General features: G+C 32.1%; 1 protein-coding gene across 3 annotated transcripts in view; it reads right to left on the bottom strand.

Moving 5' to 3' along the window:
• GNAS (GNAS complex locus) overlaps window positions 1-25,851 on the bottom strand; it is a 292,099-nt gene that overhangs the window by 51,159 nt on the left and 215,089 nt on the right. For all 3 annotated transcript variants that reach the window (XM_051976658.1, XM_051976659.1, XM_051976660.1), the window contains exon 5: window positions 1,953-2,050. In XM_051976658.1, coding sequence (XP_051832618.1) covers window positions 1,953-2,050 — 98 coding nt within the window. The remainder of the gene's footprint in view (window positions 1-1,952; window positions 2,051-25,851) is intronic.

The following is a 25,851-nucleotide window of genomic DNA, read 5'->3' as shown; positions in this document are numbered from 1 at the left end:
ACTTTAGACTAACTCAGGATCATAAATTTAGAGCCCTCTATAATTTTGCTCCATTCTATTCATCTGAACTTTTTTTCCAATTAGACGGGTCTCACTGCATTGGTCATTTTCATTTCTCTTCCTTTGTTTTGGCTGTCTTCTTTGTAGGAAACATCAAACTTCTCTTTTTTACCTATATAAATAACCTTTAAAAAAAGTTCCAGTACCTTCAATTCATATAAAATTTTCTCCCCTTCTGAAAACTGCTAATGTTTTATCTGTATTACTCCCTTTTTTATGGTACATAATCATAAACTGACTTGTACTACTGTTTAACTTTTTTTCATTGTTTATGCTTCATCTTTTAATCTGGACTTTAAATTGGGAGACTATTTACCTCATAAGTGCTCTAAGCATATAGCAGATGTTAAAAAAAATGCTCAAGGAGAACTGAATTAACAAAAACCAGTTTTTTCTTTCTATCTTTAGGCAAGCTTTGCTATACACAACACATCTTAAAAAAAGATTGATGATTAACTGCTTAAACCCTGTTCTCTTCTACTTAATTCTAAAAAATAACTGAGAAATGAAATTAGCTTGTGCATATAAATGACATAAAAAAAAAACAAAACCCATGTTTACTGTGATTTTTGTAAATGTTATTTATAGTAATGTTCATTTAAAAAATACAACAAACTCACTAAGCATGTTTTGCTAATATTTTCTTTCTTCATTACTTGGCAAACAACACTAAAGTCCAAAACAATAATAACAAAGCACATGCAAAAAAACCCTCTGTAATTTTCTTTTAAAAAATATTTTGTTTTGGCACAAGACACTTTCTAGCAAACAACCAAAGCTCTCACTATCTCAAAATAAGTTCTTTGAAAAAGTTACTTAATTAATATAAAGGCAGATGACATCCTTTAATTTCTTGGTGATCTATGTAATAAATTTATAAGCAAGTTTACTTTGATAAAATATCCAACCTGGTATGTGGTAGACAATTACATAATAAAATCAATACCACATTCTCTAAAGAGCATTAATAAAATTAACTTTCCTATTTATTATTCCAAATTAAGATGAAATGTTCTGCTTTCACACAAGTCCAAGAGGTACTACTATTTAACTATAAAATGACATTGTCCTTCAAAAACTGTATTCAAGTGGAAATATTTTATACAGTTCAGGTTCTAAAATTCACAACTAGTTCTAAGCGATGTTGGCAAAGCTTGTGAAAAGATCAACCTCTTATTTCCCTTGAATGATCAAACTGTTAGACAATTTGGTAAACAAATAAAGGTTTGGAAAATAGTTTTAAAAACAATAAATTATAAGTATCATCTTTCTCTTTTATTTGTAATTCCAAACAGATCAAGAATTAAAAATAAGATGCTATTGTGATAATCTAATAATCACGTAATGTAGAATGTTTAGTTAAAACTAGTTTCGTGACCAAAACAATTGACATTCTATTATAGATAGAATAAGACAGTACAAATCATCTATTAGAAATAACAACTAGGTTTCTTTATTCAACAGAAAAATCAATATCAAAGAATCAGGTGTGACTATATAAAAATTACAGAATTATTTTTAACATACTTAGGTGATAGCTATCTGATGAAATCAAGTAACCTGAAACATTACCATGTACCAAAAATATTATACTCATGGCTTATAACAGATGTCAGAAAGAAGGCAATTAAAATTATGAGGAGAAAACATGCTTTGAAAAGCATTTTTTCCTTAAGTATTTCAAGGTGTTCTATTAAATCTCTTAATTATTAATAATGCATTTTACTCTCAAGTGGTTGTAATTCTGCTCTTGCTCACTTAAAAATACATTAACAAAAAAGGGGGGGTTCTGAAAATCTATGTTTAGACAAAAACAAATATTTATTTTAGTATTAGAAATCAGTTGGAAAACTAAGTACAGAAAAATTTATCACAAAGGAAAAATTACTTACTACTGAGCACAATCAATCAATTGATATTCATTAGATCTCTCGTAGCAGGCCTTCACACCTTCATCTTGCCAAAGAGTTTTAGTATGTTCATAAAATTCCTAAAAGCAAAACACAAGAAAGATACTAAATAAAGTTATGAGATAGGATAAAAATGTCACCGTTTTCAAAAATCTGTTCCAAATATCAAACTATAACATTTTTCACTTAGAAAAGTGGCTTTCATGGCTTAGCACTTTGATTCAGCATATATTCCGTGAACTACAGTGTGCTGGATGTAGCAAAGCAGAAAAAATTTTTCCGCATAATCAAGAGTTTGTAATTTAAATATAACATAAAAATAAAAGGATAATAAAAATTATATAATATACTACTAATAAATAAATGTCAAATGAGTTGCATAGACAGTACTTCATATATAATAATAGGTACTTAATAAGTGCTCATGAATAATCACCAGTTTTTATTGCAGGGAGCTCATGACTGATTTCTTGTAAATCTCTTGTATATAAAAATTCTACCTGCAAGCCTTACTTTCTACTGCTTTCCTTGGGATTTCATTCTCATAAGACAATAAAATTTTAGAGTGCTAGGCTAATCACCTCATTTTATAGAAGAGGAAATGAAGCACCTTGATTAAGGTTGTATCTTTAGTTAAAAGCAGAACCAAGCCTCAAACTCAAGTGTGTTCACTTCCTACTTCAGTATTCTTTCTGTAATACTAGATGAACTTCCTCTCATTTCTTTTCTCCTCTTTGATGTTGCAGTCCCTCTATCTGCCAAGGACAAACTCCCTTCTCACTTCATTTCAGCCCTACATTTAGGGTTGTAGCTGTAGTGGCAAAATAAGTAATGAGTGGGAAAAATAAGGAATTGTAAAACGTTAAAGAAACACTCTCCCAATACAAAGATTTCTTACTAGTAGTGGCTTCTATCCCATTCCCTCATGTTCCCTTCTGTCATACCCTGGAAAACTCCACCTAATCTTTACTCCAGAGTCCTAGCCTCACTCCACTGTCAAAATGTTTAGAGGATAACAAAAGAATGAAGTCTAGATTTTCCTATGAAATGCTGAATAGTTCGACTAGTCCAAATATCCAATATTAATCATTTGAGAGCTGTTTTTCACCATATAGCCTAATAAATAGTGAGATAGGGCAGGAGAAAAAGAGAGGAAGGAACCTAGAATTACTCATTAAAGGGAAGGAAAACCAGGGGCATTAGACGCAGGTTTAAATGTGTTATACAGAGAGATTGGATAGGTCTTTGAAGAATAAAGATGAACTTCCACCTCTCTTCTCTTCCCAGATCTACAATTTCAACCATCTATCTTCAAGAATCTCTTCCAAAGTCCACTTTTTGTAAGATAGCATTTCCCCATTCCCCTCCCTCTAGTTGCCTTTCCTCTTGAGATTATTTTCCATTTATATTCCCCCCCCCCTTTCCGTCGCCTTCCACCTATCTCTCCCTCTCCCTGTCTCTCTGAATCTTATACACACACGCGCGCGCGCACATACACACACACACGCACACACACACACACACACACCCCGTTTCTACCAAACTAGGCCATATTTTCCAAATTCAAAATTTATTTCCTGCATCTCTGCATTTGTGCAATCTGTCAATGTGCCCAGAATTCTTTCTTCAACTATACCTGTTAAAATTATTCTCTTTTTTATGGCTTAGCTCAAATATGACCTCTTCCACAACAATTTTCCAAGGTTCACTATCCTTTATACAATGTATTTTGAATTAGACTTATTTATATATATGTAATATTTCCAAACCCTCCTAATTTCAATTTTTGCATCTTCGTGCATTTGTTGAATGGAATGTGAGTTTAGAGATAGGGATCAGACCTATCAGAGTCATATTTCAAAGGATACATATCAGAAATTTTTACATGTACCTTTCCTATTTGTTAACATCTTTGCTCTGAGGTTCAAAAAGTGCTTTGCATAGCATTAATTCACTTGACCCTCAAGAAAATCATGTGAGGTAGGCATTATTATTATCCTTATTTTACAGATGAGGAAACTGAGGCACATAAAAGGCCTTGCCCAGATAAAGCTAGCTTGTTATTGGAAATCTTGACATGCAGCTCTAGAACCATTTGATGATAAACTCAAATAGGCTTTACTTTGAAACTGTGGACCAAAGCATGTCCAAGCAAGGGCGGGGATGGGGTAACTCTCCCTATCTGTGTTTTGAGAAAAGTGGGAAATTAGCTTTTTGTTGTAGATTAAAGGTAGTATCTGAGTATACTTCAAAGTGCTCAAAATTTAAAAAAAAAAAAAACAACTACACATCTTTGCTCTGTTTCTTAATGGTAATTAGTAATAAAAATCCTTTAAAAACCTTCCTAATGGTTATGTGATATTTAGGGACAGAAAGAATATAGAGGAAAAAAAGTTTTGACATATTTTTTTTAGCAGAAGGTCTTGGGAAAAGTCATGGTTAGAAGTAATAGGTAGAGACCAGAGAAAGGGAAGCAAGTCCTAAGAAAGATAAGGAAAGAAGTGATTGGAGAGCCACTTGGAAACCAAAAGTCCTACTGGAGACGTACTTTATAGAAGGATCCTGAGTCCCTAGAGCTCCTCACCTTCCAAGCTGTTGGAACTATTATTTATTCTAAATGGAAAAGTACTTTGTAAAGCCTAGGACACCACATAAATATTTTGTTATTACCATGAATCATCTTTTCATCCTTACCTAGGTTAGAGTCAGTGTTAAATTCAATTTAATAAAAATGTATCAAGAGCTGCTTAATTTAAGAACATTGTCCTATTTACTAAAGTTACAAAAAACAAAAAAACAAATCTATCTCTGCCCTTAGGGAGCATATATTCTGTCTGATAGCAGAGAGAAGTAGGGGAAAAGACATATGGCAAAGATGAGGATAAATTACTGCAAAACATATACAAATTAAGTTTAGAAAATCCACAGTATTAATAATTAACAACTGAGGGATTCCTGAAGGTAAAGCCAAGATGACAGACAGAGTAGGAAGAAGCAAGTCAGGTGAGATCCCCTCTAAACAGTTCTAGAAAATGCAATGGACTGAATCCTGAAAAAAGAATACGGGGGGGGGGGGGGGGGGCGGAGAAATCACAAACATAATGTCCAGCTCAGTTTGGCATAGAGAGACAGAGAAGCATTTGGCTAATGGGGGTCAGGAGCACTGTAGTATCCTCTGGTGCTGATAGAGGAAGTTTGAGACCACACTGGAGCATTATAACAAGGGGAAGTGCCAACTGGCAATTTTGTCACTCGCTATTCAGTTCCAGGTCATAGATTCAGAGAAAAATGAGAAAGGAACTTGTTCAGGGAAGTGATGTCTCAGATATGGAAGCTTTGAGCTCTATATGGTGAAAGTGCTCTTATTGAAATGGAACACATCCAAAAATTCCTGATGAAAAGGCCAAAGGAGGAGGAATCAATACAAAATGGAATAATTTTTTTTGGATATGGACAATGTGGAAATTTGAATGACTATACATGTTTGTAATACGTAATTTTTTAATGTTCTCAATTGGGAGTAGGGATTTGGGATAGGAGGGGAAGTAGGCAAATCTTGAATGATTAAAACAAATTAAAGATTTTTTAAAATAATTAAAGGTTAAGGACTTACAGAGGAAGTGGTACCTGAGCTGAACCTTGAAGGAAGCTAGAGATTCTAAGAGATAGAAGTCAGGAGGGAATACATTCCAGGCATGGGTAACCATCTTTGGAAAGACTTAGGGCTGAGTAAGCATCAATTCCTTGGCAATAGAAAAGCTCTTGTTGCCTAGAAGAGAGGTATGTGTGTGAGTGTGGGAGCAGGGATGAAATGTCTGGGATAGGGAGTCTTAGAGACTTCTGCCAGGCTGTAGAACAATGAAGTGTGTTTCTAGCATTGCACAATGGAACTTTTACTACATCCCCATGCTTTTCCCTATAGAAATATTTTGATAAATCATATTGGAACTATATTATATAGTAATATCTATTATAATCATATAGTATATTAATTATTAATTCTACAATTCAAATAAATATAAATAAAATAGATTTCTGTGCTGTGGCCTGGTCATATTATTTCTAAGAGAAAATTTATTCTGCATTAGAGAACAGATCTAACATAAATTATGAGTTGTCTGTAGCTTCCCTTGGCAAAAACTTGGCCTAACTTTACCATAATGAGACTTATCTAAACAAAGAACTTGATTTTAAATTACTAAAAGAGTAGCAAAACTACTACTAGATCCTGTTATCTTAAAGTCATTTGCTTTACCACATAGATCTATTTTAGCAACAAGTAATGTATATCTCAATTTCTCCAGCTTTAAAAGAGGCATAATAATATTGTCATATAAATATTGCATTGGAATTAATGAATCAATATGAAAGCACTATAAAAGCTCTGTATAAGACATGCTATAAATGCAAAGTATTATTATGTTAAAAAGCTAACTTACAAGCAACTCATGTTCTCTGAAAGTAGTGATTAAAGCATACCCACACTCTTTGGTTTCAGCTTTCCACATAAGATTATGAAGCTAGCATGCTAAAAATAATTCAGTACCCTCAGGAGAAGTTATAGGCCACATAAATCAAAGGGTGTAGAGCTGAGCATTAGAGCCTTTAATTTCCAGTTTCTTTTTAACTAAAGCACAGTCAGACTATGGAAACCAAATCTCCATGTACACAGCAAGGAGGGGGGGCCCACAGTCTAGTGAGTTCAAAGATTCTTTACCATACTAGAATAATATAAATGTAAATAATGGCTACGTACTAAATCAAAGTATCAGTATGCAAGTATACTGGAAGAGGAGTCAGGAAATTTGATTTATCACTTAGCTCTACCACTATGTTATTTGGGCAGATCATTTATTTCATCTAGCATTTTCTGTTTCTATTATGTAAGATAGGAAAGAAAAGGCTAGAATATTTTAGACCTACTGTTTAAGATCCATTTCTTTGATTAAAAAGTACTGCAATTATACTACTTTCTTTCCTTTTTCTATTTTGGGCACCACCATTTCATGAAGAGTTGGACATGACTGAAAAATGAACAACATTACTAGTTTTCCTATCTCTTCAACCCCAATTAGTTATCTTATCTCCAAAGTTAATACAAAACCAAAATCAAAATCCTGCCTCATTATGCTTGCACTATCCTAATCATATTCCCAAAAGAGGTAATTTGTTAATTGTCTAATTACTCAGGAAAGCCTTACAAATTCTATTTCACACTAGTAAGTATCCTTTCTTCAAAATGTTTACCATTTTCAATCCAGAAATGTCTGTGTGTGTGTGTGTGTGTGTGTGTGTGTGTGTGTGTGTGTGTATATATATACATATATGTATATGTGTGTGTGTGTGTGTGTGTGTGTGTATACATGTATATATATATATTACCATAGAAAATTAAGTCTCTTAATTATCAGAGAGAGCAATAATCATAACCCAAACTAAAGGTTTGGAATATTTGGAGATTAAATAATCCAAAGACTTTGTAGTATATGCCTTATTGATTTTAAAATCAATGAACTAAACCATAATAATAATCAACACAGTATTTCAATACAGGAATTTTAAGTACAAGAAAAGACCAATAATAACAAATACTTACTAATATAAGACATAGATTATCATGAACAATAAGGATCTTCCACAGAAATAGACTTGGTGTTCTGCCAGTTTTGCCCTGGGAGCAGGATTTCTGAGAAAGTAGGTTTTTAGAAATAATAAAACTAAATTTTGGCCTAGTGAAACTCTGGCACTACCTCAAGTTCTCAAATGTTGCCAAGTAGTAGCACTTTATATCTAAAACTTTTCAACATAATTTCTGATTCAACTGTAATGCATTTACAGTTTGGTAAAAGGATAGATAGAATATGGTTAATCCACTCATAAATTCTGGAAATTTTCTTAACACAACATGGCTCATTTATATAGCCATGTTTTAGAGTTTCTAATAAATAAAATAAAATAAAATAAAATAAAGCAAAACAAAACAGTATGAGAGTTTGAGAGACTAATCCAAAAGTTTTCTTGAATAAACTATCATGAAAACATATTCCTTTTTGAAATCCAGCTAATCAAACATTAACTCAAAATTATTTATTTGTACTCTTGGAGAAAAGAAAAAGTTGAATAAAGTCTTTACTATCTTGGAATTAATATTTTTTCAACTCTTAAAAGAAGAATTAAATAATCCATGCTTCATATAGACAATGGATACTTTTAAAAAAATTTAAACTTTATACCACAGTAAATTAAGTCTTAATTGTTTTCATTATATCATTTTCAATGACTTCTTATTACAATCAAAGACCAAAATCCTTTGAATAGACTTGAAAGCCTTCTGCAATTTGAGTCCAACTCTCCAATTTGATCTTTTTCCCCTTGTCAAAATTCAGTTGCACCAGCCAGATTGCTCTATTCTCTGTTCTCAAAATCCATATATAATTGTCTCATATCCCTTTTACCATGCCTTCTATCTTCTTGACAACTTAATTAAATTCTACCAGTCACTCAATATCTACTTTCCATTAATGATGTTAATTTCTTAACATCTTGAAGTCTAATAAAACTTCTGTAGGGTTACTAATAACTATCTGTTGGTTGAAAATAATTTTTTAAAAAAAGTTTTGTAATCTTTACTTATAATTTAAAATAGAAAACTAGAATTCTTTTTCTAGTTTCAATATACTTTGGAAATCTTACACATAAGAAGCTGAAGTTAAGTGAATTAAGTCCTATCTCAAAGAAAGTTTGTTTCTAGGTGATTAAGACTTTTGGCCTCAGACACTAACAGCTACATGGCCTTGGACAAGTCACTTAACCCTAATTGCTTTGCAAAATAAATTAAAATAAAAACTTTAATTAAAAAAAGAGATTCGCCCAGAGAATCAGTTCATTTTTTTTTTTTTTTTAATGTTTGCTGAGTACTTACTACATGCAGGGCATTTCACTAGATGTTGTGGGAATAACAAACAAATAAGATAGGGTCCTTGCTCTCAAAGAGTTTCTTAATCCAATAGAAAAGATAATGCCCCATTATAATATATGTGGTGAAAGGAAAATATAATTTCACATTTGTTAGAATATGATAGACAGTGATAATGGTAGTAAATTAAAAAGTTATCTTAGTTGCAGCATCATGACTGAGCTCATTACATCTGTTCACATTGGGAACTCTGATAGGTGATAATAGCTGTGGCTTGAGAGATTTTTTATAAAAAAGTTACTTTAATGTTACAAGAATAAGCCTTATAATGTTTTAAATTGGTTTAATTTTAATTAAAATCACATCCAAAAAGGGAAAAGTGACAGGTAATGGATTACTTATATGGGGTACATCATATTGGGGGGGGGGGGTTTAAACATGTTTGTATATGGCCAGACCATTGACTAATTATAGCAAATGTCAAAATCAATACCACATAAATAAAAACTGAGAAATTTACTCAGGTGTGAAATCACAACAGATCCAAATTAACCTACTCAAAAACACTATGTCCATACAGGCAAGACAATGAGAAAAAGATGCTTATCTGTATATAGCTTTCCTATAATTGTCACAACAAGAATGCCAAAATGTCCCAGACATTGCTTTAACAGATAAACATTTAATGTCTTTAATAATCAGCAAGATATAGTAATCAAAAGGGCACATGTAATTTACAACCTAAATGTATTTGCAAAATATTATGAAGAAAGATGGTAGACTCCTATAAGTAGTACCATCTCAAAAAATAGCAAAGATCAATGGATAGGAAAAAATATGCAGAAACTTGGCATTCCAGTTAAACTAAGCATATCCACAAATTATTTACAGATGAAATTAAGAGAACAAATAGATGAAAGTGGAACAAATCTCCCATTGTTCCTATAAGTATTTTCATCATGGCTATGAAGCTACCTCATTTGGACTTGATACTTATCCTTAGTGTTCTATAAAAACAGAGGAAATAGTAATAAGAAAATCATAGGAAAAGTGGTGGAAACTAACAAAAGATACACAAAAAGATGTGTCGGAGACAATACAATTTTGAAAGCATTCAGGAATCAATTGTCAATAGATTGTAAAGAAGAGTTGATGAAAGGTGGGAAGAAAAACTAATAATATTATCAGTAACTATTAGTAAAAAGTACAGATGGTAATCAGTCACTATTGACAATTTTTTCATTTCTATTATAGTCTTGAAATAGTTACTATTTTTAAATAATGGAAGGAAAAGGGAGGTGTGGGGGAGGAGAGAAAAGAGATAAACTGTACAGATAAGTCAATACAATTCTTTTAGGGCACTGAAGGGGCAAAGAGGAAATCAGAAAAATTCTCTAGTAGGAGATGACTCTTTAGTTAAGACAATGTGAAGTTAGGGAAACTAGATGGTACAATGGATAGTGCCTGGCCCCGAAGTAAGGAAGATCTGAAAATCTGACCTCAGACATTTTAACATTTACCAGCTTTGTGACCCAGGACAAGTCAATTAACCCCTCAAAATATAGCCTTTCAAAAAAACCCCAAAAGAAACAGATTTAAAGGAATTTTAAGAGGTTAGAAAGTTTTGCACACTCGCTCTCTCTAACAAAATTCTTCAAAAATACTCTCAGAAAAAGCTACCTATCCTTGTTTTCTTCATAAATTTTCTTCTATGCTAGTTTAATAAGCACAAAGTCAATAAGAAATTTAAAAAGTGAAGAAATGGAAGAATCAATTTCATAAAACATGATGGTATTTTTTTTTTTTAACAGAAAGAAAAAAAAACCCAGCATCTTATTAAAATTACAAAAGAACAATAACTACTGTTGCAGCTAAGGTCTGAACTTTTTGTTCGAATAGAATCCTCCTTCCCATCCTTATTTATTCTTTTTTTATCCTATGGTCTCTTCCTTTCTCCCAGAAACTTTTCTGTCTCATGTTGATTCGTTTTCTTAAAAAAAGTAACAGCAAAACAAATCAAGAAATGTGAACCTGACTGAGACTCATATAATATTATTAGCAGACAAATACTAAGGTGAGGAACTAGAGAAGTTAATGTTCCTTCAAGGTTATTAGTTTCTATATATTAAATAAATGCACATAATCAACAGAATTAGAGTTGAAAAAAAATTTAAATAATCTGGCACCTACCACATTTTTAGATGAGACAAGTAGGGGTAAAGAAAGTGTTTGTGAATTGCTCAGGATTACTTAGCAGTAGATTCTCACTAAAATACTCCACTTATTTTACAAATGAGCAAACAGGAGTGGAGAAGTTAAGTTACTTGCCCATAGTCACATGCATAGTAAGTGGTAGAGACAGAATTTAAATTCAGATCTTTCATTATGTCACTATGGTCCAGTCTCTCATTCCTTTGAATTTATCTGAACTAAATGTACTAGAAGAGATCCTGGAATAGAGCAGGATCTCAGTTCCAGTATTTAGGCCAGTCTATAGAGGAATAATCAGAGCAAGAATCCCAGATTGAAGGTGAGCTATAGTTCTGTTACTCTGAACCAGCAGAACTTCCTAGCTGACTAAGAGGTGCTGAAGCCTACAATATTCTATTGGTGCTTTAATAAAAACCTTGGTCAGAAACTGCAGATCTTAGTCTGGGGGGGAATAATGAGATTTTGTCTAACATCAGATCAAGAGCACTGAAAGCTTGCAAAATCAAAAGATTTTTAAAAACAAAGAAAATATAAGCTATTTCATAGCAAAAAACAAACAAAAAACCAACGAACTAAGAAAACAGATTGAAGAGAAAAAAAAACAAATTGAATAATCAGTGTATAAACTACATACCATTATCAAAAAAAAGAACCTCTGCATTATATCTCGAGAAATCTTAAAAGAGAACTTCTGAGATCTCTTAGAACCAGTGGCAAAGTGGAAACAGAAAGACTCAACCTGCCACATCCTAAAAGAAAACTCCAAATGAGAATTCCCAGGAACATTACAGTCAAAGTCCAGAGTACCAGAGAGCCATAATAAGGATCATGCTATATATCATCATCACTAGCAGCCACCAAACATGCCCATTAATTGTATATATCCTCCAGAGGTCTGTCCTGGGCCCTCTTTGTTTCTCATTCTGTACTACCTTAATTAGTGCTCTATCATCAGTTTCCATCAGGTTTTAGACAATTTTTAAAAAATTTTAGACTGAATATGTTCAAAACAAAATTCCCTCTCTTCCCTCCCCTCATTCTAACTCTTTACTACTGTTAAGTCACTTTACTATTCCCAGTCACTAAGGCTAATATTTTTTACTTTGTATAAATAATTTATCTAATTAATTATATATCATTTCCCTCATTGCAATTTAAGTTACCTGAGGGTAGGACCATTTTTTTTTTCTTTTCTTTGTATTCCCAGTGCTTAGCAAAACATTTGGCACATAAAATGATATTCAGTAAAAGCTTGTTTACTGATTTGGCCCTCTTCTCCCCACTGCCCTTTGGTATCTAGCTATTTCCTTGTGTTGATATGAGTTTGGAAAATGACCACTATTTTTTTTTTTAACCTTACCTTTACTATTTCTCCAAATGGTGCTTTTCTTTGGTCTTTTTAAAAATAATCTTGTTAAGAGAGCTGAGCTATAATGTGTTTTTCAATTCTGATAACTTTGTTGGTCTTGACTGATTCTTCTGTATTAATTTTTAAGTTATTCTCCTTTTCAGCCAAGCAATGGCTTATTTTCTCCTTTATTATTTCTACTTCTTGATTCAAAATGTATCCCTCCCAATCTTCTTTTCCAATCCATGTCTTTGCCCTCTATCAAAATTTACTTACTCTCATAAATTTTCTGATGAAAACCCATAGAACTCATGATCACTTTTAAACTGAACTGACTTAAGAACTTATTCACTCATTTCCATATATGTGCTTAACACATTCTAATTTAAACCATACTCTCCTGAAGGTCATTGTTAATATTTTTAATTTTCTTTGAAATTCATCATGGAATGAAAAGCACTATACAAAAATAAACATAAACAGTCTACAATATTATCAGCATTTTCTTTTATAGAAAATTAAAAATGTTTTCAGGATCCTTTATCATACATAAATATAACAGAAATCAAAGAGTTTATATTATTACTAGATAAACAAGGTTATACTCATTTTTCATTGGCAGGAGCCACACCTTTCACTTGCTTGAAACATTTTCTCCAGAGAAACAACAGAATAACCTCTATGCAACTGACCAAAAGAGTTTTAAATTAAGAATTAATACCATAAAACGATATCTATTAAAAAAAACACCAATGAATTATAAGTTGTATTTTGTTTATTTCTTCTTTAAAAAATACTCCTCTCGGGTGGAGGGAGGGAGGGGAAAAATCAGAACAGAAACGAGTGCAAGGGATAATGTTGTAAAAAAATTACCCTGGCATGGATTCTGTCAATATAAAGTAATTATTAAATAAAAATTTAAAAAAAAAAGATTATTATAAATTCTCAAACTAGGACTAAAAATGGACTCAATCCTGTGCTGTGTAATAAAAAGTGACAGCAAAGAATAAGTCACAGCAAAAGAACTTAGACCCATTAACTAACTTTTTGACAAAGAAAAAAAGTATCTTTGTTTTCTAACAGGTCACTTTCTACCCTAAACTAAACCTGCTGTGGATAATTTCAAGTATTTTTCATTGTCAAAATGATTTGAAAGCCAATAGATTTGGAAATGTCACAGGTCTATTTGGTTTAGAAGAGAAAAACACAAACATTTAAATTGATGGAGCAATTTGGCAGTAAGTACTAAGGTTATTTCACTCTTTATGAAGTTGATCAATTCTTCAAATTATTGATGAAATAATTAAAAGACAAAAAAAAATACCCTCTCTACAAAAGCAACAACATAGAAAAAAAAAAAACTGCCAGAAATTGCCAGCCATACTAATTTTTAGTGGTATTCAAATTTTCCTGGAAGGAACTAGACATACACAGTCCTTGCATATCTCACAAATGAAGTTTCTTGTTTTCATTACACTGATTCATTCATTTATTGGCATCTAGTAAGACACATTAATATAGATTTCTCCTATACAAACCTTTCTTGGAAGAACCAAAATTATCCATCAGTCTAACTTCTGTGCCTCAAAAAATAAATTTTCAAACACCTACAGAAAAAAACCCCATAAGAAACAAAGTAAAAATAATGGGTTTCTAACTCAAAAAAATCAGTTTAAAAATTTTATTTTTCTAGCACATCCCTACTAAGCCCATAATATTAGCAACAGCCTTGTGTGTATGGGCTGAACTTGACTACAAAAGGTTTCTGGTTGTTTCCCCTTCTTTCTCTTCACCAAACAAACCCCAACTGCCTCAACTTTCTTACCAGAACCTATTTAAATCTATTAAAAAAGGTCAACTTTGAGTTTTTTCTAGTTTTACTACATCATTTTACTGTAAAGACTAAAACTGAAAGTGAATCTCTAACAAAGAAGTTAATAAAGTTTAGTGTGATTGAAAGATTGCTTTTAAGTTGCTTCTTTTCAAATTTTGGTTATGATATCTTAATATTATGAGAATGACAACTAAGTGAACTTTACTTGTACCTAGCAGCACAAAAAAAAAAAAAAACATAAAATATTAGCAAGAATTTAGGTGAAGAGAAACTTTCTAACTTGGCAGCACCTAACAGAGTTTGTACTCCATGAATATAGCCTATGAAGAGGACTTTTTGAAGAAAGAATACTGAACACACAATGAAACCTAAATTTATACTACAATGGATTTAGTGGTTTCACTAATTCTTCATTTTGGTGCATATTATAACACAAAGATGCATTCTTATCCTATGCAAATCTTAGCCAAGTTTTTCCAAAGGTTTACCAGAAAGGAACCAACTAATGTGCTAGTGGTGTTCCTCTAGATCTTTTATACTTCATGTACACAATGCAGTGTAAAATTAACTGAGAATAGAGTGGAGAGATATTTGAGGTAGGGAGGCCAACCAGCAGTTTATTGCAATGTGTGCAAGGTGTGAGGTTGACAAATGTCTACACAAGTGGATTGGCGAAATGTTGGTTGGTTGGTTGGTTAGTTGTTGTCTTTTGTTCTGGAAGAACAACAAATGACACCATTATGTTAGAGTCGAGTTACAGCATGTCTGACTGTGACTGATCAGACCAATATGAGCTCAGAATGCTCTGCCACAGGATGGATACCAATAGTCCCTATGAACATTTGGGGTAGATTCTCTAACTTTGCATATCTTGTGTTTGTTCTGAACCAATTCAATTCTGCACAGAGTAAGGGCACACCATGCTGGGTGGTCCTGTATCAATGTCTTTCATATTGCAAATAAATTCTAAAGATAAATTGAAGGTATCACCTTGTGAGTTCTTCATAAACTAATCTTTTTAAGTATATGTTTGGCATTCGAACATTGTGGCCAGCCCAACAGTTGTACTCTCTGTAATATAGCTGGAATGCTTCACAATTTAGTTCAAAAAAAGACCTTGGTGTCTAATAAATATGAAACTAAGTCAGGAAGGATAGGCAGAAGTCAGATTGTAGAAAGATTTAAATGACATGCTGAGAAATTTGGATTTTGTTTAATTAATTACTAAAGATTCATGAATAAAGGAATTATAGTTTCAGGAGGATTATTTTGTGTTAAAGATGGATTGGGGAGGGAACAGAATGAAGTAGGGAGATAAGAAGCTGAGATACCTTCCCTCTGAGACTTGTAGTTATTCTCAATTCTTTATTCTCACTCACCTCACAGAGACAAAAGGTTTTCAGCTCCTGTTGTTTCCATCACTCTTATAGACACCCCTTCTATCCACTGATATAGCCACAACTCTAGCTCAGACTTTATCACCTTTCACCTATTGAAAAAGCTTCCTACTTAGTCTTCCTTTCTCAAGTTCTTCCCTACAAACTATCCTTTAAATTTTTACTAAAATGTTCAATTGGGACTAAAACAAATTACCCCATCCAGTCTCTGTTTACTCAATAAATTCCAATGAATTCCTGTTACTTCCCATTATCAAATATAAAGAGTTTTACTTGGCATTAAAACTTTAAATAAATTTGTGGCTTCCTCTCGTTCCAGTTCTCTTACACATTATTCTCTTAAATGCAATCTATAACCTAGTCACACTAGTCTACTTGATGCTCTTTATGCAGAGCCATCCTTTATTCAGATCCATGCTGAGCCTTAGAATGCTCTTCTTTCTTACTTCCACTTAAATGAATCAATACTTTCTCCCAAACTCAGTTCAAATGCATTCTTTTGTGCTCAATCTCCTCAAACTATTTCATATTCATCTAATGTTTACATTTGCATGTATAATATTATTTCTCCCATTAGAATTTAAACTTCTTGAAGCCAGGCAATAGTTCATCTTTTCCTTCACATTCCTAGGGCTTAGCAGAGTAATTGGCACGTAACAGACCCTCCAATAAATATTTACTGGGTGAAAATCTTCAAATATGTCCCAAAGAACTTAAGAATTAAATATGAATAAGTATAGGGAAGTTAAACTCATTAACACTAAGATATGTCAATATCAGATTATTTCTTGTTTACATTACATTTCTTGTTTTCAAAAAAAGACCAGGACAGTGAAACTAAAAATAAAATGGGTAAGAGACAAAATAATGATACTTGGGAGAAGAAAAGGGTTCAGAAAAGGAAAAAAGGAGTTCCAGAGACATTCTTATTTCCTCCTAAATTTTTCATTTATTGTAAAAAATAAGAAACAAGCAAGAAAATAACTACTTGTAAACTGTGTGTAAATATGTTCTTTGTGGCTGGATATTAGTGCAATTTAAAGGATCATTAGCCATAATTGTAACTTTTTCAAATAAAATTTTTATCACATTATTTCTCAATTCAAAAAGATTACTATGACATCTTCCTGTCAAAAGTAAATCTAAACTGCTCTCAATATGGTGCTCATAACCTTCTATTAACTAACCTATCCACTTAAGTACTATTTTAATAATAATCTTACTATTATTCATTAACATAATGAAAATTAATATGCCATATGCTGATTAATATTGTTGATACTAATCTTAATATTCCCCAAATTTTTAGCTAGGACAATATTTCAAATTACTCCACAGTTAGATGGTAATGTGGATATAGAGCATTTTGCGCCTTGAGTCAGGAACTTGAGTTCAAATGCTCAGGCACATTAGTTGTGTGATCCTGGACAAATCACTTAACTTCTGATTGCCTCAGTTACTTCAAATGTAAAACGGGGCAATAGTGGCATCTACCACAATGTCTGGCATACAGTAAATACTAATAAATGTCTGTTCTCAGAAGTGAGTGCAAGGGATAATGTTGTAAAAAATTACCCAGGCATGGGTTCTGTCAATAAAAAGTTATAATTATTAAAAAAAAAATTTCAGCTGAAGCACAATAGATTCTGCTCTGGCTCCTTACTTTTATTCCCTCTATGTGTCTCTCTGCTTCAAGTGCATTTCATGTATGTTGTTTACATAGTCTGGTTTTTAATCCACTCTACTATCAATCAGAACTATGGAGTCTGAATACAGACCAAAGCATACTATTTCCAAACAAATAAATAAATAAATGTCTGTTCCCTCTCTTGCCCCTCATATCACCCTCTTTGCATATTTGCAAAAGCATTTTCCCATACCTGAAATACATCTTTAACATGTATGGATTTAGATTAAACGTGATGAACAATCTTGGTTCCAGACAACAAAACGATTTTCTCAGGAACATCACCATTCTTGCAGTCATTCAGATTCTCAATTTTGGAATTATCTTTTACTCTTCACCCTCTTTTAGTCAAGTGTTCACTTTTATACTTATCTCTTTTTCTCCACTTAAAGGGTTATCTCTATAGGTTACACTGTATCTTTTGTCCAATTGGATCTCTATGCTTCTAATCATGCAATATATGTTGTATCAAAAATGCTGTCTCCAATATGCTGCTGTTATGTTCATCTGCATCCATTTACACAAGCTTTCCCCCATGTCTGGAATGCACTGACTCCTCATCTAAACATTTTAGAATATCAGATTTTCTTCAAGACTTAGTTCAAATACTTATTGCACAGCTATATTGTTCCCCTCAGTAGAATATAAGCTCCTTGCGCCAGAATTTAAAAATACCTAGAACTACTAAGCTATGTCAAATGACACAAGACATGCTTTTTATTCATAAAATAAAGAAAAATAGTAGAATGAAAATTTTTATTTCAAAGTAAAATGATATGGGCTTTAAATTATTTATATCTAAAGTATATATACATAAACAGAAAAAAATCATAGTAAAATTATTTTTAAAAAATGCTTGCATCAATTGGCATGTCTAGTTCTTCTATTGTTAAAAGAAGAGACTATCTGGGTTTTGTCTCTGTACTCCTAGCATGTATACCATACTGCCTTATTCATAGGCATTAAACAAGTGCTTTGGGGATGAATGAATGAATGAATATCTATTTTCTCAATATAGTCGGGAGACTGCAGATACAGAATGTTGTATAAACTAAAAGGTATACCTTTGCTTTGCCAAGTGAATTTCCTTAACTGTTTTTTGTTTTGTTTTGGATAAAGTTTAATAGGGGGAGAGGGCATGGATGTCTGAAGTCAGCTTCTACAGGCTCTTCATAGTGCTTATTAAATATTCAATGTGAACTTTTATGCCTCAAAAAATCATCAAACATCACAACTTAAGATCTGATTTATGTTTTTGTTGGTTATTTAGATCTAAGTAATGAGAATTCTCTCTTCCAAAATACATAAACCCATATTTCTCAAAGTTTGGTCCACAAGTTAATTTCTTGTTGCATGGTTTTATTTTAATTTTCCCAACAGATCTGCTGAAGTGTTTTAGTAGGTACAATTTCATAGCGAAGTGGTTGATAAAATCTCAAGAGGGACAAATCCACACTTCTTTCTTCCCATGTTTTTACCACCCAAACTAGTTTTTAATTTTTTTGTCCAAATAATTAACTTCCCTGAGTTGTTGGGTTTTTTTTTTTTTGTTTGTTTGTTTTTTAAGAAATGGCACTTTAGGAAATATGATTTATCTTATCCATTGAGTTGAAAAACACATTGCCAAAAATCTTGTTTGTTGCATCTAACTCTTTATGATCCCATTTGGGGTTTTCATGACAAATGATGAAGCAGTCTGTCATTTCCTTCTTGAGATCATTTTACATATGAGGAAATGGAGGCAAATAGGGTTCAGTAACTTGTCCATGGTCATATACCTAATAAGTGTCTGAGGTCTGATTTGAACTCAGGAAGACTAGTCCCATACTATATCCACTGTGCCACCTGCTTTTGCCAAAAATACTTGTACTATGTGAACATCAATTTCACTTTCCCAATGATCTCACAGCAGCACAACACAATTGAAGTTAATAAGACACTAATGAGATAATTAAATCAGTTAATATATTCTAGCAAAATGAAAAATAATGACTACCATCATTTCAGTAATATGTCATAAAGGATAAACAATTTTTTCCCCAGTCATTTCAGTCATGTCTGACTCTTCATGACCCCATTTGGGGTTTTCTTGACAAAGATCTGGAGTGATTTGCCATTTTTTTTCTCCAGTTCAGTTTACATATGAGAAAACTGAGTAAACAAGATTAAGCAGATGCCAGAGTTAACATTTTAACATTCATGTGTTTAGGTCTTCCCTGGAGTAAGAATTTTACCCATATTTCCAAACCAACTGATTTTATCTTTCTTTCTACTTTGCTCTTGTCTTTGCTCCTTCACTTCAAAACCAAGTCTTTTCAGCTGTATTATCTGGAACTTCACTCTGCCCCTGGGGTCTTCTCATCTTGGAAATTCCAAAAATTCTTTAGTCTTTGCACTTCAAATTATGCATTCTGAAGTTACTTAGGGTTAGGGTTAGGGTTCCTACTGGAGCCTCCATTCTTTGCCTCTGCAGTAGGATGAGAAAACTCCACCCAGAGCAGTGAGTCCCAGGCCTACCGATCTTTATTCTTTTCTCAACTCTGTCCCTGAATCCCAGACTTCAAAACCTAGTCCTCCCCCCTGGGGCCAGGTGCCCTACTTTTCAGATCTTGTGTTGTCTTCCCTAATTATAAAATAAGCTCCTCACAGACAAAGACTGTCTTTTTGCTTGTATTTGTATCACCAAGACATCACAAAATACCTGACATATATGGTAAACAATAAATACTTGTTTCCTTAATTCCACTTTTTTTTTTTTTTTAAACTCTTACATATCATACCAGATCTTGGTTAACTTTTTAATATCATGTGTTAACTTCAAGATCCCTTTCTTTTTGGAACAGGAACTCCTCTAGGAAGGATGTTCCAACTGCTATGGCTGGTTTTGACTGACAAATGGGCATAGTGGCAATAGTCAGCTTGCATGCCATTGATGCTAAGTGAAATGAGCAGAACCAGGAAATCATTGTACATGGCAACAGCAAGATTATGTGTTGATCAATTCTAATGGACGTGACTCTTTCCAACAATGAAATGATTCAGGCCTGTTCCAATGATCTTGTGATGAAAAGAGCCATCTACACCCAGAGAAAGAACTGTGGGAACTGAGTGTGGATTATAAAACATTGTCACTCTTTTTGTTATTGTTCACTTACATTTTGTTTTCTTACTCATTTACTTTCCTTTTTGATCTGATTTTTCTTGTGCAGCAAGAGAATTGCATAAATATTTTTTACACATATTGGATTTAACATTTTTTCCCCTTTTTTATTATTATAGCTTTGTATTTACAAAACATATACCTGGGTAATTTTTTCAACATTGACCCTTGCAAAACCTTCTGCTCCAATTTTTCCCTTCTTCCCCTCCCATCCTCTTCCCTAGATGGCAGGTAGTCTAATACAGGATTTAACATATATTTTAACATGTATAGCATATATTGGATTGCTTGCCATCTAGGGGAGGGAGGGCGGGAGAAAGGAGGAGAAAATCTTAAACACAAGGCTATGCAAGGATCAATGTTGAAAAATTATTGGTGCATGGTTTGAAAATAAAAAGCTTTAAAAAAAAAAAAAGAATGGACACTCCATGAGAAAAGTAATTTCTTTTGCCTTTCTTTGTATCCTCAGCACTTAATAATGACTGGCTTACTAGATAGGATTGTTGTGAGAATCAAATATAATTTATATCAAGTGCTTTCCAAAACCTGAAATCTTACATGTTAGCTATTATTACTATCTTCTTCATATTACCCATTTCATTGATGACATCCTTTACGTTTAGTCTCTGAAGCTGCTCATTATATTTTGCAGAACATTTAGGTTGACCTATAGTACCTCTTCATTGTACTCTGTGTGATGCTCATTTTTAGTCTTTTGAAGGCAGTCTCACTGGTGTTTAACAGCTCTGCTAAATAATAATAAAAAATAATGAAAAATGGGCCACTGATACTATGGGAAGTTTTGAGTCAGTCAAAAAGTTCTGTAATTTCCTCAAAGCAATGCAGTCAGCTATTCCTTCATTTCAACTTTAGGAACTACCACAGATATATATTCTGTTACTTTATAGAGTCTTCATTTGGATGCAGGTTGAAATCTGAGCAATAGACATTGTTCATCCATTTTGTCTTCTTTTGTAGATAAACAGGCCAAACTCTTTCAAGTGTATATAGATTTGTTCCAGGTGTTTCTACAATGATTTGGGGACTGATGCAATCAATATAATGTCATATGTAAACAAAAGGATTTCAACTTCATATTTATTAATCTGGGCACGTTATATGTTTTTAAAAGAATGTAAGCTCCTTAAGGGCAAGAATTGTTTCAATTTTGTCTCTCTAACCTAAGTGCCTAGCAAGCCTGGCACCCAGCAAATGCTTAATAAATCTCTGTTGATATGAATTTTTATAGTGTGGTCACTTTTTGGTATCCTGGTATACAGAACCCTATTTTGTAACAAAGCAATATTGTGAAATTATACAGAATACTAGAGATTATAATTTATCTACCATCCTTGCAGTGAGATGAGAGAGTTGTATATTTTACTATATTCCTTTATGTTCAATAACAGTCACTGTATTGATCTGAATTATGGTAGGTTTTGGTGCTGGCTTTTTTTCCTTTCTATTAAATTATTATGTATTAATATTACATATTCATTATGATATATATCTGTATATCCATTATGGATACTGGTTTGATTACTTTACTCTCTGTCAGTTAAAGTCTTTCTGAATGCCTCCTGTCAATTTTTTATAGCTCAAAATATCATCAGAGAAAGCAAGAAATATAAGACAAAGAACTAACAAGTTTTGGTAACAGTTTTGATGGGGGGAAGAGAATGAGAAATAACAGAAAAGGTAGAAAATTTCAGCTTAAGTAGTAAAATAGCTCAGAGAGAATGCAAAAAAAATGCAGAGATAAAAAAAATATTTTTTTACTGTTTGAGGATGTATTCTGATGGAAGTGGATCTCTTTGATAAAGAGAGCTTTAATTGATCAAAGATGGACAGAAGCAGCTACACCCAAAGAAAGAACACTGGGAAATGAATATAAACTGCTTGCATTTTTGTTTTTCTTCCTGGGTTATTTATACCTTCTGAATTCAATTCTCCCTGTGCAACAAGAAAACTGTTCGGTTCTGCACACATATATCTTATCTAGGATATACTGCAACCTACTCAACATGTAAAGGACTGCTTGCCATCTGGGGGAGGGGGTGGAGGGAGGGAGGGGAAAAATCGGAACAGAAGTGAATGCAAGGGATAATGCTGTAAAAAATTACCCTGGCATGGGTTCTATCAATAAAAAATTATTTAAAAAAATATTTTTTTAATGGAAAAACTGTATGACAATCTGAGACTTCCACAAACCTAAGCAACAAAGTTAGAGGCAGAGCTCACTAAAGTAATTTTGGGAATTACTCTCATTTTTGTTTGTTTTTTAGAGAAACAAGTGGGGTTAAGTGATTTGCCCAGAGTCACATAACTAGTATGTGTTAAGTGTCTGAGGTCTAATTTGAACTCAGATCCTGCTGACTCCAAGGTAGGTGCTCTATCCACTGCACCATCTTAGCCGCCCCTGAGAATTATTCTCCATTCAAAAATACAAAGAAACATATTTCAGAAAATATAGAAAAGTATCTAAAAGTATTGGAGAAAGGAAACAGTATACAAATCAATAAAATCCATAGAGTTTAATTCACCCTCCAAAAAAGTCAACAGATTTTAGAGTTTAGCATAAGAAATAGAATTCTTGCAAGCAGCCAAGAAAAAAAACATTTACAAATAACAAAACATTAATTAAAAATACTGGAGGTTAATCAATGAGGACAAGGAATTAAAGATGAGGTTGTGACATATTATCAATCAGCAGAAAAATAATAAGGTAACCAAAACTAAATATGAGTCAGAAATAAAAGATTGCTTAACATTAGTCTATGAGGAAAAGGCTTGATCAAATAATGTGTGATCACATTTGTTAGTTTTATCTTATGTCGTCTTCTTTAGGAAATGACTTCAAGACATGTTACACTCACATACAGATAGCCCCCCATATTCAGGATGTAATATAGCAGAACAATAAAATCAGATAGAATCAGAAAATCTGAGTTTAAATCCCATTTCTGATATAAAATCTAAACATACCATCCTTGACATTTTGGAAAAGCACTTTCTAGGTGTTTTTTCCCACACTAAAACTAGGATGATACCTACACTATCCTGCCTAGAAGATTAAATCCTATATAAAGAATTACTATCCAAAATCACCAAATAAATATACTTTTTTCATTCCTTTTTCCAGACTAAGCCAGTAATATAGAGCAGGGGGATAGGAAGTAAGCTATAATGGCCATATCAAGAGACAAGGCTTCAGTGTCTTTTAGTAGGCCCTCCAAAGGTCATTGGTTCATAAATTTAGTAGTGTAAGGGAATTCAGATAATCAACAAACTCAAATCTATCATTTTAAAAATGAGGCCGTACTATGATATGAAGAAAAATTTCAAGTCAAAACAAATAAACATCAAATTTAGACTATGTGCAACATACTTTGCTAGATTATGTACACAAAGATAACAAAAACTGTTCTAGCCCTCAAATAGTTTAGTCACCTGAATAAAATGTGAACCAAAGATACAGACCTAAAAGGAAACTTTTAAAAATGACATTCTAAAAAAATACATACTCCAAAGATCAAATCATAGAAATGAAACAATAAAAAGATAGTACTACTTTGATATAACTAAGGCAGTTCTAATAGAAAAATTTACATCTCTGAATATAATTATTAATAAAAAAGAATGAAAGAAGTGAATATAAACTTTAAAAAACTAAGTTAGCATACAATTTTAAAATAAGCAAAAAGATATATTAAAAGTTAAAGGAGAGGAAAACAGAATTTAAAGTAAAAATATTAAAAGACAAAAGTTTTTAATTACAACAATAAAAATTCATTATCTGATTTTTAAAAAGAGAAATCAAAAACCAAATTTTAAAAAAAGCAGAAATTGAAAGGGGAACATTTGAACAAATGGAAAGAACATTTGAAAATTCCAAGCAACTTAAGAATAACAACAATAAAAATAACTTAGATGAAATGAATCTATAAAAATGTAAAATGCCTACATTAACAAAATAGTAAGTTGGATTTTCTAAGTAATCCAACCTCAGAAAATGGAATCAGGAAAATCATAAATCATCTCTTATAGAAATCCCCTCACTCAAAACCATTATATAAATGAATATATAAGCAAGTTATGTTAAAGTCACTAAGAATTTGTTTTTAGGAAGAGAGTAATAAATACTTTATGTAAAATTCATTTTATAAGACTAACATAATTCTCATTCTTAAAGTTAAAAATAATAAATCAGAGCACTCTAGCCTCATGTTAGCAATAATATTGATACAATGATATTAAATAAAATATTTACAAATAGATTATGTTAATATAACCCAAGATATATTCATCATTAGCAAGTTGGATTTATACTAGGAGTTCAAGTTCATCATCAGGAAATCAATTATGATCAGAAATAACATTAATATCAAAAACAACAAAACCCACATGATTACATAAATGGATGCAAAAGTCTTAGAAAAGATAAGCATTCATTTGTGATTAAAAAAAAACACCTCAAAAAACTACAGGAATAAAGTGACCAACCTTTTAAAAATTTGATCAAAAACACTCTAAATTCAATAGATAACATATAAAAGCACAAATATGTAAGTTTCCCCAATAAGATCAAAAGCAAAGCCATGATCACTATTATTACTAAAGACTATTAGAAATGAAAGCAATATGAAATAAGAAGAAAGAAATTACAAACAATGGTAAAGAAATATGTGAGGATTTACTTATAAAATTGTGAAAGATTAGATAAAAAATCAATCAAAACTATTTAAAGTAAAACAACTTCAAGGAGGTTACTATAAGTAAGAAAAGAAAATTCCATAAAACATTATTTATAATAGCAAAAAATTGGAACTGAATTCTGAAATGCTGAAGAATGATTGATCAAATTGTGGTATATAAATGTAATTAAATGTCACCATATTATAATGTGAAAAATAAGAAGAATTTTTAAATTGGAAAGACTATTAAGTGATTAAACAATAAACAAAGTACAACCATGATTATATGTGTATATGTGTGTGTAATTACTACAACTATGTAACTGTGACATTAAATAATAGAATTTATGCTAAAATACATAATAACATTAGAACTAATAAAGCATATTCCTTAGTCAATCTTTAATACCATCTTTGGATATGAAAGTGGTTAGAAGCCAGCAGCTATGAATAAATGAAAAAACGACTGAAACAAAAGAATGGATATATTATTGGTTGTAACCATTTCTTTATGTTGTTTTTACTAAGTTATTTTAAGGATTGTCCATGGTTATAAATAACTTATTTTGGAAACCATAGACCGTATAAGTGTGAGTCATTATTATTCTCAAATATTCCTAAGTTAGTTAAGGTA

Source organism: Antechinus flavipes, chromosome 2, assembly GCF_016432865.1.
Source record: "Antechinus flavipes isolate AdamAnt ecotype Samford, QLD, Australia chromosome 2, AdamAnt_v2, whole genome shotgun sequence".
NCBI lineage: Eukaryota > Metazoa > Chordata > Mammalia > Dasyuromorphia > Dasyuridae > Antechinus > Antechinus flavipes.
Note: the sequence above shows the minus strand (reverse complement) of the source record. Positions and strands in the feature narration are given on the sequence as shown.